General features: G+C 37.2%; 2 protein-coding genes and 1 pseudogene across 15 annotated transcripts; 2 read left to right on the forward strand and 1 right to left on the reverse strand.

Annotated features, from left to right (window-relative positions):
* The first annotated feature begins 110 nt into the window (after window positions 1–110).
* Window positions 111–5,187, forward strand: LOC103409011 (UDP-N-acetylglucosamine diphosphorylase 1). Its single transcript, XM_008347822.4, has 15 exons — window positions 111–408; window positions 651–705; window positions 786–937; window positions 2,021–2,060; window positions 2,186–2,278; window positions 2,508–2,620; window positions 2,741–2,815; window positions 3,006–3,045; window positions 3,166–3,248; window positions 3,588–3,665; window positions 3,934–4,077; window positions 4,254–4,321; window positions 4,420–4,534; window positions 4,630–4,786; window positions 4,898–5,187. Exons 1-15 carry the CDS (start codon window positions 259–261, stop codon window positions 4,993–4,995), a joined length of 1,461 nt encoding a protein of 486 aa, XP_008346044.2. The 5' UTR covers window positions 111–258; the 3' UTR covers window positions 4,996–5,187.
* Window positions 5,188–6,073: 886 nt separating this feature from the next.
* LOC103409012 (uncharacterized) lies at window positions 6,074–7,652 on the forward strand (annotated as a pseudogene).
* Window positions 7,653–7,827: 175 nt separating this feature from the next.
* Window positions 7,828–12,704, reverse strand: LOC103409013 (protein FAR-RED IMPAIRED RESPONSE 1). Of its 14 annotated transcripts, none has more exons than XR_003773614.2 (9): window positions 12,518–12,704; window positions 9,581–11,814; window positions 9,419–9,475; window positions 9,093–9,157; window positions 8,906–8,967; window positions 8,714–8,779; window positions 8,479–8,547; window positions 8,292–8,399; window positions 7,828–8,121 (listed from the first exon to the last, which is right to left on the reverse strand). XR_003773614.2 is itself a non-coding variant. In XM_008347826.4 (9 exons), the coding sequence occupies exons 2-8, from the start codon at window positions 11,783–11,785 to the stop codon at window positions 8,319–8,321; spliced, it is 2,613 nt and encodes an 870-aa protein (XP_008346048.2). In that variant the 5' UTR covers window positions 11,786–11,814; window positions 12,518–12,704; the 3' UTR covers window positions 7,828–8,121; window positions 8,292–8,318. The 14 variants fall into 14 exon arrangements, 4 of the variants coding, with proteins under 4 accessions (XP_008346048.2, XP_008346049.2, XP_008346046.2 ...); XR_011581555.1 differs by having other exon boundaries at window positions 8,711–8,779; XR_011581558.1 differs by having other exon boundaries at window positions 8,902–8,967.
* Between the last annotated feature and the right edge of the window lie 4,114 nt (window positions 12,705–16,818).

Raw genomic sequence — 16,818 nt, forward strand, 5'->3', positions numbered from 1 at the left:
ACACGACCGGGCCCCACAACCCAAATCTGAACGCAAGTCACAAGTACCCATGGCCCATGACCCAACTGGTACTTCCCGGATCGAGGGCATTTTCGTCAATCCAGTACAGTAGGTGGTTACTCTGCCTGACTGACAATTGATTCTTGTCTTCCTCGCCACTACTAGTGTTAGCTGTCTGCTGATGCTCTCCATCGTTTTCTCTATTAAGCTTCACAGAGAGAGGAGAGAGAGAGCGATTTACAGTTCTTGAGAGAGAAAATGAGGGAGCCAGCGAGCGACGTGACGTCGGCGCCACCGCCGCCTCAGGGGTTGCTAGAGAGGCTCAAGGATTACGGCCAAGAAGACGCATTTGCCCTCTGGGACGAACTCTCCCCCGACGAACGCCAACTTCTCGTCAATGAAATCGAGGTCATTTTTTTGCTCTGGATCTTTCTCTCTCTCTGGTTTTAATTTTCTCGGCAACCAAACAGTTAAGATTCTTAAAACAGAGCTCGGCATTGATGGAATTCGGGACCAGTAACGATAATTCAGCTGAATTTTCATAAATGCGTTGCATTTGAATGCCAATCTGGTACAATTGATTTGATTGCATGGTAAATTTTGCTTGTGAATCGGTTGATTGATGCAACTTCCTTTACATTTTTGTTCAGAGTTTGGATCTTTCGAGAATCGATCGGATCATACGGTGTTCGCTTCGATCTCACGGTCAGTATCTCGCCACGCACACAAAGATCGCATAATGAGAGTATGATTAATAGTTCTTATGGATTTTGATGGTTTGGCAGGGCTGCCGACGGCGGCGATTGAGCCGGTGCCGGAGAGCAATGTGTCGTCGGTGGAGGAGCGAACGCTCGAAGACAGAGAGAGGTGGTGGAAGATGGGATTGAAAGCCATCTACGAGGGAAAGTTGGGTGTCCTTCTTTTGTCCGGTGGACAGGTGAGGTCCAGTTTTTTCAATCATGTTTGGTAACTTTTATTAGATATGTTTGCTTAATGTGGCATTGCTTGGCACTCATTGCTTTTGCTTAATGTTAAACTTTATACTGATTACTGCATCAAAAGAGAATTATTAGTTTAATGGTGCTTGTTTTTTTAAGTGGGGTGTTACATTTGGAACCTCTCTCCCCCCTTAAAATTATGACTTTCGGTTTGGAGTCGCTTTTCGGGGTTTTGTGTATGTAAAGATAACTTGATTACAGATAGGGTTTGTCCACTTAATGTTTAAAGCAAACTTTTTTAGTCCATAATGCACATAATCATCCTCTCCTCTCTCTCTCTGACTATTATTTGGCTATGATGTCGTTTTATGGAATTATAGGTAGTCTTACGAATAATGTCTTTCTCCCTCTCTCTGGTTGGTAGGATGTTATTTTCTAAATGTCCAAGTGGGACAATAGTTGAGAGCAATTAGTGATGGAAAAAGCATTGGAATATGGTTTTCCCTGTGAGTACTCGTTTTGTTTACAGCAAAGTTGCTTTATAGGATTCCAAAATCTTTATTCTTTCTTTCTATTCTTTTTCTGGGTTTTGTTTTAAGGGGGGTGGGGGATGTATGGTGCAAAGTGAAAATGTTTTACACTGTAGTTCATTCTCTGGTCACATTGGGAAGTGAAATACCGACATGTTCGGGTTCCATATCTGGGTGAATGCTTTTAAAGAATTTGAGGCTCATGTCAGCGGCCCATCATTCTTGGCTTCCTGACTCACTTAATCTCATTTTAAGGGTTGTGTGCTCAAGTTATAGTAACAGTAAACTACTCAAGCCTAGTAATTTTCTGGATAATAAAAATCGTGGTAATGGAAGTTACTAGAAATTTTCATTGTGACTAAAATGACTATGCCCATTTGACCATGTTTGCTGATTGAGGCTATGAAGTATGTGGTTGAGGTAACTTAGTCATGAATAAATCTGCTAAACTGCTTCCAGTTGGGCTGCTTCAGCACATTTTCTTCATAACTTATTGAGCTGTTTCAACTCTGCCCCATCAGTTTTTCAAGTATCTGTTTGGTAATTTTGCAGGGAACCCGGCTTGGAAGTTCAGACCCGAAGGGATGCTTCAGTGAGTAGTAGTCTTATCTTTCTTTTCGTTCTTTACCTTATTTTAGAGAATTTTCTGTATCATACCTTTATGTTAACTTTTACCTGAAATATTTATCACCTGTGTAACTTTTATACATATTTTAGACATTGGACTTCCCTCTGGAAAATCACTCTTTCAACTCCAAGCTGAGCGGATTTTGTGTGTCCAAAGACTAGCAGCTCAAGCTATAAATGAGGGTATGATTTATTTCTCTGTTTTTTCCTTTCCTCTCTCTCCAGTCCATAGGCTTGGTTACAAAACAATGTAGCTTCCCACCATAAATGAACCCCTAAGTCTTGGTGAAGGTGAAATTTTTTCGTATGACAAGTCTACTAGCAGCTAAGCTGGCACTTTTATGGTTCATTGCAAGAGGTTCTTTATGGTCTTAAGTAATTTAGTTTTCATACTAATTACTATATTATTCAGGTTCTGCTGCTCCACTGCAAATACACTGGTATATCCTGACCAGTCCATTTACTGATGAATCCACACGGAAATTTTTTGAAAGTCATAAATACTTTGGTCTCGAAGCTGACCAGGTAAGTATTTTTCAGGTTCATTTTTCTTATATTTTGTTGATAATCTGGGATGTTTTTGCTTACTATGAAGGAAACGGGGTTTTTGCTTACTTTCCTTATGTTCAAACTTCCTTGATGCAGGTCACCTTCTTCCAGCAAGGCACCATACCTTGTGTTTCAAAGGATGGCAGATTTATCATGGAAACTCCATACAGAGTAAGATTCTTTTTGAACTGTCGTTTGTTCGGAAACCTCATTTTGTTTTACCTCCTTTTTTTAAGGCTTTTTAGAATCACTTACTTACCTTAGGTATGCTTGGAATAGACCAAGCATAAAAGATTGTGATATACTGCCACCTGCAAAAAAAAAGGCCTATGATTAACACCAGTTTATTCTTCTAAGTCAGGTAGCTAAGGCTCCGGATGGGAATGGAGGAGTATATTCAGGTATTTTCCCATAAGATTTGGTTCAACATGTCAACTACTATTGCTGAGCTTAATTTCCTCAATTTTCCTTAACTGCCGATAAGACATTCCTTAATGAATTGGGCCCGTATATTTTATCAGCTTTAAAATCATCAAGATTATTAGAAGATATGGCTACAAGAGGAATTAAATATGTGGATTGCTATGGAGTTGACAATACACTGGTGAGATTTCTTCCTTTCTGAATGGCGTCTTCCTTCTCTTCCATTATTTGGTCGGTCAAGGAAGAAAATACTCATCTTTTTCTCCTCTCAGTCCCGCCTAAAGTGTCCACTGAAATAGATGATGCATAGTAGGGAGTTGGATAAAGGAACCAAACCTACCGAGATGTGATTTCGAATTTTTTTGGATCTACATTAAACAAACAAAGAGAGAATAAAAATTCTTTGTCTCTTTTCCACCAAAAGCTAAATCAACTGGAGTGTAAAATTGTTCTTTAAAAAAAAAAAGAGTTGGGAGTTTTTCTTATTTTAGAGGTATAATGATTAGGTTATTGAAAGCAGGTTCGTGTAGCTGATCCAACATTCTTGGGATATTTCATTGATAAAGGTGTTTCAGCTGCTGCAAAAGTTGTTCGTAAGGTAAGTGCCAAGAATTTCTCTCTCTCTTCTCTCTCTCTCTCTCTCTCTCTCTCTCTCTCTCTCTCTCTCTCTCTCTCTGTGACACATACACACATATTTACTTTTGCTTCTTCATCTTTTTGGAAGAATATACTTTTTTCTGCATAACTATTTTACTGATATATGAGTTTTACACATGAGTTCTGAAAGTTTGTATCATTCCATACATATTGAATTTTAGAACTATTATGACATCACATTTTGAGTTATTTGGGGTTTCTGGTTACAGGCATACCCACAAGAAAAGGTTGGTGTGTTTGTACGTCGAGGAAAAGGGGGACCTCTAACTGTGGTTGAATACAGTGAGATGGACTCATCTCTGGCATCTGCAATCAATCAAGAAACTGGACGTCTTCGTTTTTGTTGGAGTAATGTAATGCTTATTGTTACCTCTGATCTACTATTTCTTTCTATTGAAATAAATACTGTCTTGTAAGTTCTATGCTTTCTTTAGTGGATTGAGGTCCAATTGCCTGAAGAGGAAAATTCATGTCCCTTTAGCTTATAGTTTCAAGTTATGACAGCTTCTTGCCACCTTGCGTTTTTCAGGTGTGTTTGCACATGTTTACCCTGGATTTTCTAAACCAAGTGGCAAATGGCCTTGAGAAGGATAGCATGTCAGTCTGTCTTGATCTCTCTAATTGCCTTGCGTTTGGAATTTCTCATAGATAGTTTTCGCTATTCTAACAATAATATTGTAAACACATGAATGCAGTTACCATCTTGCTGAGAAGAAAATTCCTTCGATCCATGGACAGTCAATGGGATTCAAACTAGAGCAATTCATATTTGATGCATTTCCCTACGCTCCCTCAACTGCGCTTTTTGAGGTAACATCATTACCCCCTACTTTTACCCTAATCCCAACTATTTTTTTTCTTGATGTTGCGGTGCTAAGGATTGCATTTGTTTGCCAAATATTCAGGTATTGCGTGAAGAAGAGTTTGCACCAGTAAAAAATGCAAACGGGTCAAATTTTGACACTCCAGATAGTGCTAGGCTTCTTGTTCTCCGACTTCACACTCGTTGGGTAGTTGCCGCTGGCGGATTCTTAACACATTCAGTGCCTCTATATGCAACTGGTAGTTCATGCACTTTGCTTTGATTTGCATTCTAGTATGTGCATAAACGTAGGGGAAGGAAACAAAAAGAATAAGGGAAAGTTGCATTGACACAATTGATGTTGAATGCAGGTGTAGAGGTTTCACCTCTTTGTTCATACGTTGGAGAAAACCTCGAAGCTATTTGCCGCGGAAGAACCTTCCATGCCCCTTGCGAGATTACATTCTAATCAGTTGACAGAATCGGTATTTTTCCCTTGCTGTGCGGCTGTATTTTACTGAAAAACTAGAGTGTGAGTTAGGTCCTATATATTTGACTGTTTGTGATAAGATTAGTGGGTGATTTGCAGTGTATAAAGTGAAGGTATTTGGGATACATATATTTTGGTCATGCTTCAATTCTATCAATATGTGTTTTGCAATTCTTCACACAACCAATCATTTTAATGTTCTGCTTAGTTATAATATTAGGCTCGGCAATGGCAGACTTATTTTTCAACAACTACATCATTTTAATGTTCTGCGTAGTTATAAATCAGGCTTATTCTTCACATAACTAATCATTTTAATGTTCTGCTTAGTTATAATATTAGGCTCGACAATGGCAGAGTTTATAAACATTTGGTGCCAATCAACTTTATTGTCTACTCAGTTACAAGTTACAACAAGTCCACGCTATAAGGTTCGGCAATTACTAAATCCAGTTTAAGTCCTTATAAGCATTTGTATCATCCTATGAATTTCCAATGTGGGATATCTAGCATAACAAATGTTTATCAAAAAGTCAAGATAGTCGGCCAATATTCACTCTAACGCGCAACGATTGTAACTAATAATGTAATGCACCCATGGAATGGAAGAAACCTGCAGGTTGCAATGCTTTTTTTTTTTTTTTCTCCAGCTAGTCCGACAAGCTTATCGTCCGGTTAAAACCATCTCCGTCCAGCCACTTAATCATTCGAAAATGATGGGCAAGAAAATGATGAGAATCATGAAGCATCGTACGGTTATTCTACTGAATCATTTGTTGTTAGATTAATCACCGACGTGATTTGAACTTACGCTGTCATGTAATGGTTAAACTCTTTTTCACGGTAAAGTACCAGTTGCAATCGAAAACAGATTTGAAGCAAGAACATGAGAAGAGAATTAAATGTGGGTCATGGATCGTGTCATAGAAACGATTTAACCTATTGAGGAAAAATGAGACTGAATAGGGGGCACGTGTCTACTCTTGGGTCGGGTCTTACGTGCCTATTTAAACCAGGGATTTTTATCCGGGTAAATGGCTTTTCTCCATGTATTTTAGCATTTTTCTTTTCCTTTAAAAAAACATATACAAAAACCCTTGTTCCTCGCTCAGTCTCTCTAGGGTTCTACCTCAAGCTTACACGAGCTCCGAACTCGTAAGGTACTCTCTCTCTCCTCTCTCTCCCCTCTCTCTCCCCTCTCCTCCCTCTCTGTAATGATTAATTTTGGACTTGTGAACAGAAATGGTTTCATGTGATTGCCTAATTGAGTTTCCATCAGGCTCCGGAAATGGGCTCTTCTTTGTTTGTTAGTTTCATAAATTTACCTTCTGTTTGGTTGCTCAGAAAATTTCAATCAAAAGTCCCAAACTTTAATGATTTCTTGCTTCCTGTCTGTTCTGCTTTTGATTGTTGAAGGCAAAAGTCTGAATCTTGTGGTTAAGACATTCCCGAAATACACAAAACCAATCTCGGAATCCTCAAAAACCAAGCATTTCCCCTCCCCTTTTTAGTTATTTGTTGATTTTTAATGAGAAGATGTTGAAGACAAACATTTTGGATATCATTACCTCCCAATGATAGAAATTTACAACGAGTTGGCGGAGATAAATTTTTTCAAGGGGAAATGATGTGCAAGTAGAAGAAGGATAGTTCTGTTTGTTTCTGAGAGTGTATTGATTCAAGCCTGTTTTGTTAGCTTTAACGTTCGATTCTTTTAGCATTAGAAACTCTATTAACCTTAGCAAATGCATCTGACAGGTTTTGGGTGGATTCCGGATCCGAATAGGCGATTGCGAGAAGTGAATGGGTTTGTCATAGGTTGATTTCCATTTGTTAGAGAACCGACTCATGTGCAAACCTTGAAAAGATGAGTTTGATCTTAAGATTACGGAATCATTTGCCTAAAGGGATTTGCCCTTATTTCTTCCCTTGGAGCACCGAATCCTGGTAGCTTAAATGGGTTTTGTCGGAACTTTGGTCAACCTGCAAGGCAAGAAGAGGAAGAGGAGGAAGAGGTGGAGATTGACCAAAGGAGACTCCCTGCTGATTATGATCCAGCAACATTTGATCCACAGAGCATCGTGGTCCTCCAACTGATCGGGTTTTTAGGCTCGTAGATGAAATATCATCACTCACACTGGTGGAAGTTGCTGAGCTGGGTTCCATTTTGATGAGAAAAAATGGAATGACGGAACCACCAGTTGTAGGAGTCATGAAGCCGGGAGCTGCTGGAATAGGATTGGCGACGAAGGGACCGACGGCAGCTAAGGAGGAGAAGAAAACAGAAAAGATTCTACTCGAATTGAAATTGGAGTCATTTGAGGCTGCTTCAAAAATAAAACTGATCAAGGAGGTAAGGAGCTTCACTGACTTGGGACTCAAGGAAGCAAAGGATGTAGTGGAGAAGGCGCCGTCGGTGCTAAAGACAGGAGTGTCAAAGGAAGAAGGAGAGCAACTAATAGAGAAGCTGAAAGCTCTTGGCGCAAAAGTTTCTCTTGAATGAAATAAAAAAGACGATCAAGATGTGCTCCTCCTCGCGAGATTAGTCAATATTTCTTGGGGGACACCAACAGCTTTTTTGGAAATTTATCAATCCTCTCTCGATATTAAATTTCCACAAGTTTAATAACAGGAAATTATTTCCACGGTTCACTTTTTTCCCACGCACTCCTCTCAATCCTCCTTTGATTTGTTCAAGTCAACTAGTGGATAAAAGGGGAGGAGTGCGTGGGAAGGAGAAGCGCGGAAATCACTTCTCGAAACCCCCAGATGGTGCTAATGCTTAGGGATGGAAAATATGAACATGGCTAATTAGTTGGACTTGGAAATTGGATTAACTAAAAAAATTGTACATTTGTATTTGACAGAGGAGGCAATCACCTGTACAGAAGAGCTGTAAGCTAAAAAGAGAAGAATCGGATAGTATTAGTTCTTGGACTTGAGGGATTTCCACATCTCTACTGGGACAAACACCAACGATATTTCCATCTTCCTGATCATGGTCGGATCTCTCCCTGTTCTCCGACAAAATCTACAACGTTAGATTCCTTCAATTTTGGATTTCTCAGTTGCTGCAGTGTGTTGCTTCATTCCCATATTCTTCACCTGTGAAATAATAGATTTGCTACATTATAATCTTATGATTCTGGAAAACAGAAATCAAAGAAAAGTCTGCACTAGGAACCGAGGTTGGTATCGATAAAACTATGATGGAATACAGGCAAACGAAGGTTTTGAAACGTTTGGGAGCATGTAGTCAATCCCTTATAACTCACCTTTGGTAGACAGGTACTAACGCTTCACTACTGATGAGACGGGTGTTTAGAATGCAAATGTTTTGATGACAAGCCATGTGGTTGATTGGTTCCCACAGTAGACTGGTCCTGGAAGAAGAATGAAAACCGATGTCAAGAATCTCACGCCAAGAAAAAATCCAGACAGCCTAGGTTAGTATTTGCATACCACATCTTGCAAACCATCCTGAATGTCAAAATAACTCGGAATAGGTTGTGGTCTGAAATGCAACTGCGCCTACACACAACAGGGTATCATTACCATACCAAGAAATGCAAACAGAAATGGTACTAACAGTAACAAATGATGTCACCCCTCAAATGAATGGACTCTCCTTTCGTTTATGATTAAACGAAAAAAAAAATCCGTGAGCTTATGAAAAAACAACAGAATTATGTACCACCCCATGCAGTCTTTGCTGAGTCATGTAGTGAGAATCATGGATGGGCGCGATTGAGTTTATTAGACACTGTGGCAGAAGCGAAGGATTTAGTGAAGAAGTTGTACTGTACTTTTTTATAAATAATTAGAAATTTATATGAAAATATCCATAAAATTAAGTTTCTTAAACAAATAGGAAATGTGCACTACCGGCCTTGGCATATGCTGATTGCTATGATATTCTTCACGGCTGGAGGGTATCGTGTTAAGCTGCCCCTACAAGAAGATCCAAGGGACACAGCTCAAATCAATTTTAAGCATGGGATAAATTGTTGTACAGTCGTCTTTTTCCTTGAACAGAATCGCAGTATTGTAATTTCGTGATGAGAAAAATATCTTACCATTCCTTGAACAATTTGTTGACTGCCATAATAACCATCGAAGTTTGGAGCTCTTGAGGTGAGTTCTGCCTAAGAATAAACATGCCACTCTAAATTTTAGGAAATAATAAACAGCAATGTGAATAAGAAGTGTTTTGCTAAACATTATGATTGCTGCTAACTATATTGTACCTTCTCTTGCATGCTCTCTTGCGATTTATAAAAACAATCAAGGGCTGGAATTCGTAATTTCAAGTGCCCCGACAACAAGTTTGGAACCCACATAAATAAATTCCTTTTATGCTATAAAATGGGTAAGGCTTAAACAATAACATAGCATGACTAACCACTTGTTGCCAGTTTTCTTGCATCCCAATGCTTATGGCCTCTGGCTCCGAATGCACCTAAAAGAATTCAAAAGACATACCAAACCAAATGAGCATTTAAATTTTCCAAAATAAAACACAACCAGGAATATAAGAATAATAATCACCACAAGTTCAACTAACCTGTCCTTTCTTGGATGCACCATTTTTTTTATTAGTCTCGATATTGTTGTTGCCTTGGTTCTCTCCTTCGGAACCTTGAGGACCATGAGTCTTTGGCGAGATTGGCTCTGTTACATTCTGGATTGAGTTATTTATACTCTCACAACTTCTCAGAGCTTCTTCCAATGCATTAAACGCAATACTGTAACTTTCTTGGGATAAAGAACCTTCATCACTCAATTTAAAGGCTCGTCGGCATAGATCATTGTAACGTTGAACTCTAGATTCGGCTGCATCAGACCCTTCTCTGGTTGTTTGCCTATTCTTTGCATCTTTCGTCCAACGTTTTAATATATACTGAGATGGAATACTGTGTACACCAGACATTTGCAGTACAATCAACACATGTCTACAAAGAAAACCTTTGAATTCAAATGAACGGCATAAACAGGATACATCCGATGTCGTTTCGTTCCACTCCACAATGAAATCTTGATTCTCTACAAAATCTTGAACTCTGAAAGTTTTGATTAATCCGTCTTCAGTTTCTTTCTTTGGATGACAAGCAACTACTCCCAAAACCTCAACTTGGAATTTCTTAAATACTGCATGAGTATACACAGTTGCCATTTGTTTACCATATGGTGATGGAGATCTCAATGCTGGTTGCTTATGCCATGTTTCAAAATCAGCTTTTACTTCCTCTTCATACCTCTCTCGAAGGATTGTTTTGTATTGTTCTAAAAATTCTTTCAACGGAGTTTTCCTCTGCATGAATTTGTCGAAGAAACAATTTATACCTTCTAACCGCTGGGTTGTAGACATACCTGCCAGAAAAGTGTCTCTCATGTATGTTGGTATCCATCGTCCACGATCCTCATACAATGATTGAAACCATGCGTCATCCCTTAAATTGAATCTGTCAACCATTTTCCACCATCTTTTTTCAAACTGTTCATTTGTCCAAGACTTAAAAACGCATTTGTTAAACTTAACCATAAATTTTTCATGTTGCCTAATCACATAACCAAGCTTATCAGGAATCTTGCCAAATATGTGCCACAAACAAAAACAATGACGAGAATCAGGAAGGACCTCTGTAATCACTTCTTTCAGGACTTTATCTCGGCTACTAAGTATTACTCTTGGAGCACGTCCACCCATTGCTTTTAGCCATGCCCGTATCAGCCAGACATAGGATGATTTGCTCTCATCAGCTAGTAAAGCACATCCAAGCAAAATGAACTGAAAGTGGTGGTTCACGCCAATAAAGGGAACAAACGGCAATTTGTATTCATTCTTGATATATGCAGTATCAAGAAATACTACATCACTAAAATTCCCATAATCAAGTCTACCTTTGGCATCAACCCAGAAAACATTCTTCAAACGCTGCTCCTCATTCAGATCAACTGCATAAAAGAAGTTAGGATTCTCATCTTGCATATACAGAAAATGGTCAAGCATAACTTGAGCATCTCCTTCCTCTAAAGATAAATGCTTCCTGCTCAGTGATTGATTTGTCCCACCACCTTTTTGATTATCTAACTTCTTGAAGCCACCGGACTGTTTGGCCATATCAACATACATCTTCTTTGTTCTTCTCCGGATAGCAAGTAAGCGATCAACATCACATCTACCTAGATCTAAATCCCTATGCCCCCTAAAATAATAGGCTTCATCAGGAAAAATTTCATGATTATGCTCTTTTATGAAACTACGAATAATCCATCTACCATCTTGCCTCTTAACATGCATGGAGGCTTTACAATCTGTTTTCTCCCAAGATCGGTTAGAGCGACCTCGTTTTCTCTTAACAGAGTCACAGATACTAGATTCTCTGGGGTTTGAAACAGACTCTGGTGCTTCAGCTGTATTAGATTCTCGTTTGCTCCCATGTCTAGTGCATGCAAATTTTGCATCAATAAACTTTCCAGATACTCTTGATCGACGACTGGCCTTTATTACAGCAGCGAACCCCACAGACTTGGCATATTCTCTATAGAACGAAAATGCAGCTTCCTTTGATTCAAACTCCATTCCATCATGAGGTTCTAAATCTTTTGTAGAATTCAAATTAATTTCGTCTCTGGCAACCGCCTTGTTTTCATTTTGTCCTGTATCCTCCTTATCATTTGCAGGACCATTAGTTGCTTTCACAATGGCATGGTCTCTAATACCTTCCTTACGGCATTCTCCCGAAGGCCGTTCAAGATCTATCCCCATTGAAAGAATCTAAATTTTCTTAAACCAACCTGTTCAGATATGCGGGCAGCAGCAAGAAGGAGTTATATTTAGTACAACCGGAAACTAGATGCAGTACCAAAAGTGACAGGACCATCACAAGTCAAAAACTTTAACAACATTTCACTGCAGTACCACAGGAGAATGAAAATTATAGATACATACACAAACTGAAATACCAAGATACACACACAAAAATGAAAATTATAGAGATAAGAATTAATTAATTACTACTTATCTACTTCACAGTACACATAACACACAATGCAGAAGACTTCACCCACAAAAACAAAAATTACAGAATCTAAATTTCAGCATAAAACATCATAATTCAGCATAATGCCAAATAACCAATTGAAGAACACAAAAACCAAACAAATGGCAGTCAAAAAATGAAAACTTTCACACAGAAAACCTACATGTGAGAAGTAAGAGAGCATAATAATACTACTGATCATAAATTAGAACAGAAATTCCACATTAATTAACGAAAATGAACCCAGAAAGAGTAACTAAGTGTTCACAACAGCTTAAAAAGGGAAGATAAAGTAAAATTCAAACTAATTAGAAGCAGATTAGGAAAATGAAGCTGCAAGCAATCACTGAAGTGCAGAGCTAATAAGTAATAAATTAAAAATCACAAAAATAACAAAAATAGATAAACAAAATTGAACTTTGGGTTGATAGTAATAAGGAAAGGAGAATTGGAATTACCCGAACTGAATCGGCCAGGGTCCGGAGAGTAGGAGAGATCAATCGGTGGCCGCGAGTAGGGAAAGCTTCGGACTATGAAGGTTAGGGCTTCGGAGTTGCGAGTTGCGACTCCCGTACTCGCATTCCATTTTGCCATACTCGCTCTTCTTCCCTTTCACGTGGGACCCGCCTAAAATTTCCAAAAATGATTTTGACCGTCTCTTTTTTTTTTTTTTTTTTTTCCTTCTTGTTTTGGGTACAACAATATATTTTGATCGTCTCCTATATTACTATATTGGTAAGTAATAATTTTATTTGTTTACGAAATCAGTAGTAACTTTATTTTTAGGAGTGTAGTCAAATTAGGATTTGATAGTATTTTAATGGATTTTAAAATATTTTGAAATCATAATATAGTTAAATTGAGATTTTAAAGGATTTTAAAAAATACATCGAAATCCAGGGATAGTCGATTATGATTTTAAATGAGTCTGCAGATGTCTAGGTGTAGTGAAATTACCAAGGATTTGCTAGGATTTTGATGAGTGGTGGATTTTAATGGATTTGAGGGTGCTATCAAGAATCCAACCCTTACCCCTCAGATTTCTTTTCACACCAGAGGAACGGTCTTCTCCATTTGAGAGGACCCATTGTGAACTCAGCTGTCTTGGACTTCCATGGCTGAACGTGAAATCTTTGCAGGCATGAGAAGATGTCCCAGCACCACCAACATATTTTTTTCTTTCTTCACCGACTGCCCAAACTTCTCACGTAAATTCCCTTGCTCACGCTTCCTTTCCCTTCAACTACTTCCTATCTATGTTGTACTTTTATTTACATAAGACACCGTGTTCAATTCTACTTTGGTGCCTTTGAAATGTCACCATTCATTATTAAAACCAATCAACGTCACTCTCAAAACACATTCTTTGGCTTGGGTTAGATAAATTCCTCCAACCCATATACATTCTAAATGTTATTAATTTGTGCTATTACTACGGTATGAAAATATGCAATTAACTAGTCCTTGGATTGAGGACTGTGATTTCAGACGGTGTAGTAGAATACACATAACAATTAGGGTTTCAATTGCAGAGAGTTTGAGAGATTAATCTCAGCCACATGATTTCATTAAAAATGATCCCAAGACTTTGCGTGTGATTTCTATTTTTTTTAAATCCTAAGAAATCTAAGAAAGAATCCATACAAATCCATAGAATTCTATAATGGAAATCCACATAAATTTATTAAAATCTATATGGAATTGTAGAGTCCATTAAAATGCTTTAAAATCTGTCACCTAAAAAAAATCCATTAAAATCCTCTGAAATCCAAATTGACTACACCCCATTAATCACGTCATATATATTTTTATGGTAAAAATTATTTTATTTAAGCACCGATAGATAATATTTATTAAGCAGTATAAAAGTTATTCAAAACTTAAACATGACCATTAAAAATTGAAGCTGTGCCGTTTTAAAAGACACGCTGCTTAAAAAATTATCACAGAGCAAAATAAAATACAAACCAACATTGTCAACTATGTGTAAAATACAATGCCAAAAAAACCAAAGTAACAATTACGTGGGTCTCGTTGATAAAATCTCCCTAAAGAAAACCTTTTGAGACAAAACTTCAGGATAGAGAAAAGAGTGTCGTACATACAACAATTATAATGTAAAGACAAATGCTATCACAAATTTAGACTTTTCTCTAAATTTCTTTTTTGGTATTTAATATGATACAAATACTAAATGATGTGACAATTAACATAACAAAACTATCTCTTTCTTCACTTATAACGCGTGAATTGGTTTATAATGTTTAACCATATATAACTTTTCAAGATTTTGAGGACAATGAGGACAATGAGATGAGTCATGTAGTAGTTAATTAAGAGCACCATGTTCAAGGTGACCAAAGAAATACAATGTATAACCAGGTGATGAGTCATGAGTTTTCCCTTGATTAATTGGGATTAATATCTTGATCAATGCCTTGTGCTTGAAGATCAATGAATATGCATTGCACAGTTGCATGGATGTCGTGGAATGATTAACCAACTTCCAAGTGAATTGAACCCTAAATAATTAACTATTAGTTTTCAGTCAATTAGGGGACGAGGACGAGGAGGGGGGTCGATTGTTTTTGTTTTCACTTTTCAAGGTGCGACTTAAACCAAGACGTGTCTTTGCGTAGCAGGGCATAGGTTTCAAAGTTTTCCACTGGCATCCAATTATATTGAAGAACTTAATTAACCGTTAATTTGGATGATTATCTTTCATAAACATGGTTTACAAACCCTAGAAATAATAACCCATTAATTAATATGTGTACCGGTTTAGTGCCTAGCAAGATAGATGGTGGCGTTCATGTACTGGTTATTTTATGCTGCTGGGTCTTGTCAGTTTTGATCGTTTGATTGATGCATTTTCTGTGGATTTGGAACGTAATACCATGGTCTAGCTAGGTTCTCGAATGGTATTGCCTACTGACTGTTTTGTCATGCTCTTTTTTTTTTCTGGACAAGTTTTGTCATGCTTTTATGCAACGGAACTGGATTCCCTCCCGGATCCAATCATTCTGAACCTACTAATCAATGCATCTGAGTCATTAAAATTTAATCAAACGACTATAATTATTATAATTTTTAAAGGGATCTTCTTTTTATGGTCGTTTGATTAAATTTCAATGATCCGAATGTATTGAGGAATCTCTTGTTTATAACCGTTGCATTAAATTTTAATGATCCGGATGCATTGAGTGGTGGACTCAGTATGGTTGGATCCGAAAGGGATCCGGTTCCTTATGCAACTATCACATTTTAACTATAATATTTTTATTTTTATTTTTGCATTGTATTATTCACTTTAATAAGTGATATAAAACAAACAATTTGTACAGAGAACTGCTCTAGTGGGCAACACGGTTGTTAAAACTTTTTATACAAAAATGATATCATAATCTTACTTAAAATTTTACTTCAAAAATAAATTGTTGTTTTGAAACTAATTATAAAGATAGGTGAGAGAGAGGAGACATCAAAAGAGAGAAGAGCTCATGTGAATGAGAATTGTGTTATTGTTCCTTGAAGCTTTATTTATGCTAATCATAATGAATTTTCTTAAAATTATATTTTAAGTTTACACAATCACATTTATAATTAATAATTATATTCATAACAAATGCTGCATTAATCCTAAGGAAATATTATTTCTACGGATCGCATAAATCTGCCTCGGGAAGGACCAGTATGGCATGCACGATGCACCTACATACCCTCTCGTTAAGGGTCAATACATACATACATACATACATACATACATATAGCCCCTACACAATATTGGTCGGTTGGCTTGGACTTGGAATGTGAAATCTTGAAATTTTCCCTATAGTTTATATAACAAGTATACTCCCATTTGAATTTGGTACTACTTTATATATGAGCTGGCCTACCCCAAGGCATGTGGAGAAGATTACAATATATGCAGCCACATAAACTTTGAGAAACCCTAGACATATATAGACACTTAGCTCGAACATTAATGTACCCACAAATATATGTGTTTCTTATATCCTATTAGGATAATGGTTGAGTTCCTTCTTGAGTGAATGAGCTCATTCCACCGCTTTCAAATAATGTATTTTTTCGTAGAAATGTTATAATCGGGACCTTTCAATTTTTTCAATTTTCATTAGAAGATTATTCTTACACGTTTGAATTGGAGTTCTTTTAGTTATTCAAATGTATCATATACATCAAGGTTGAAGGTACCAAGTACTCATGAAGAACCGTCCATTTATTGACACATTTAGATACCTAAACGATTTTCAATTCAAATAATTTTTTATAAGAATAATCTATCAATGAAAATTAAAAAATTAAAATGTTCCAATTATAAAATTTCAACAAAATATATACGTTCTTTAAAAGCGGTGGAATGAAAGTAAAAATAATATTATGTTCGTGCAAAGAGCATGATCTAACCACAAGTAGAGAGAGAGAGAGAGAGAGAGAGAGAGAAACAGGGAGATTAGAATAACAATTAGTTGTAGCCACTACCTAGTTAGAATCCCTAATTAATTAATTAATTAATTAAGATAATTAATCTTTGTGAGCAGCTGATCACCAGTCAAGGCTTATTATATATTTGATATCGAAACCTTAATTTCGTAATCATCACTATCGTTTTGACTATAAAAAGTGGAAATCCTCAATTTAAGTAAACTTTTGTTTACTCTTTTGACGAAATTAGGAGGAAGTGCTAATTAAAACTATGACAATTATGCTACGTACGTGCTCTAGGAAAATGTGTATG

The sequence above is a fragment of the Malus domestica genome, chromosome 05, assembly GCF_042453785.1.
Source record: "Malus domestica chromosome 05, GDT2T_hap1".
NCBI classification, from domain to species: Eukaryota; Viridiplantae; Streptophyta; class Magnoliopsida; order Rosales; family Rosaceae; genus Malus; species Malus domestica.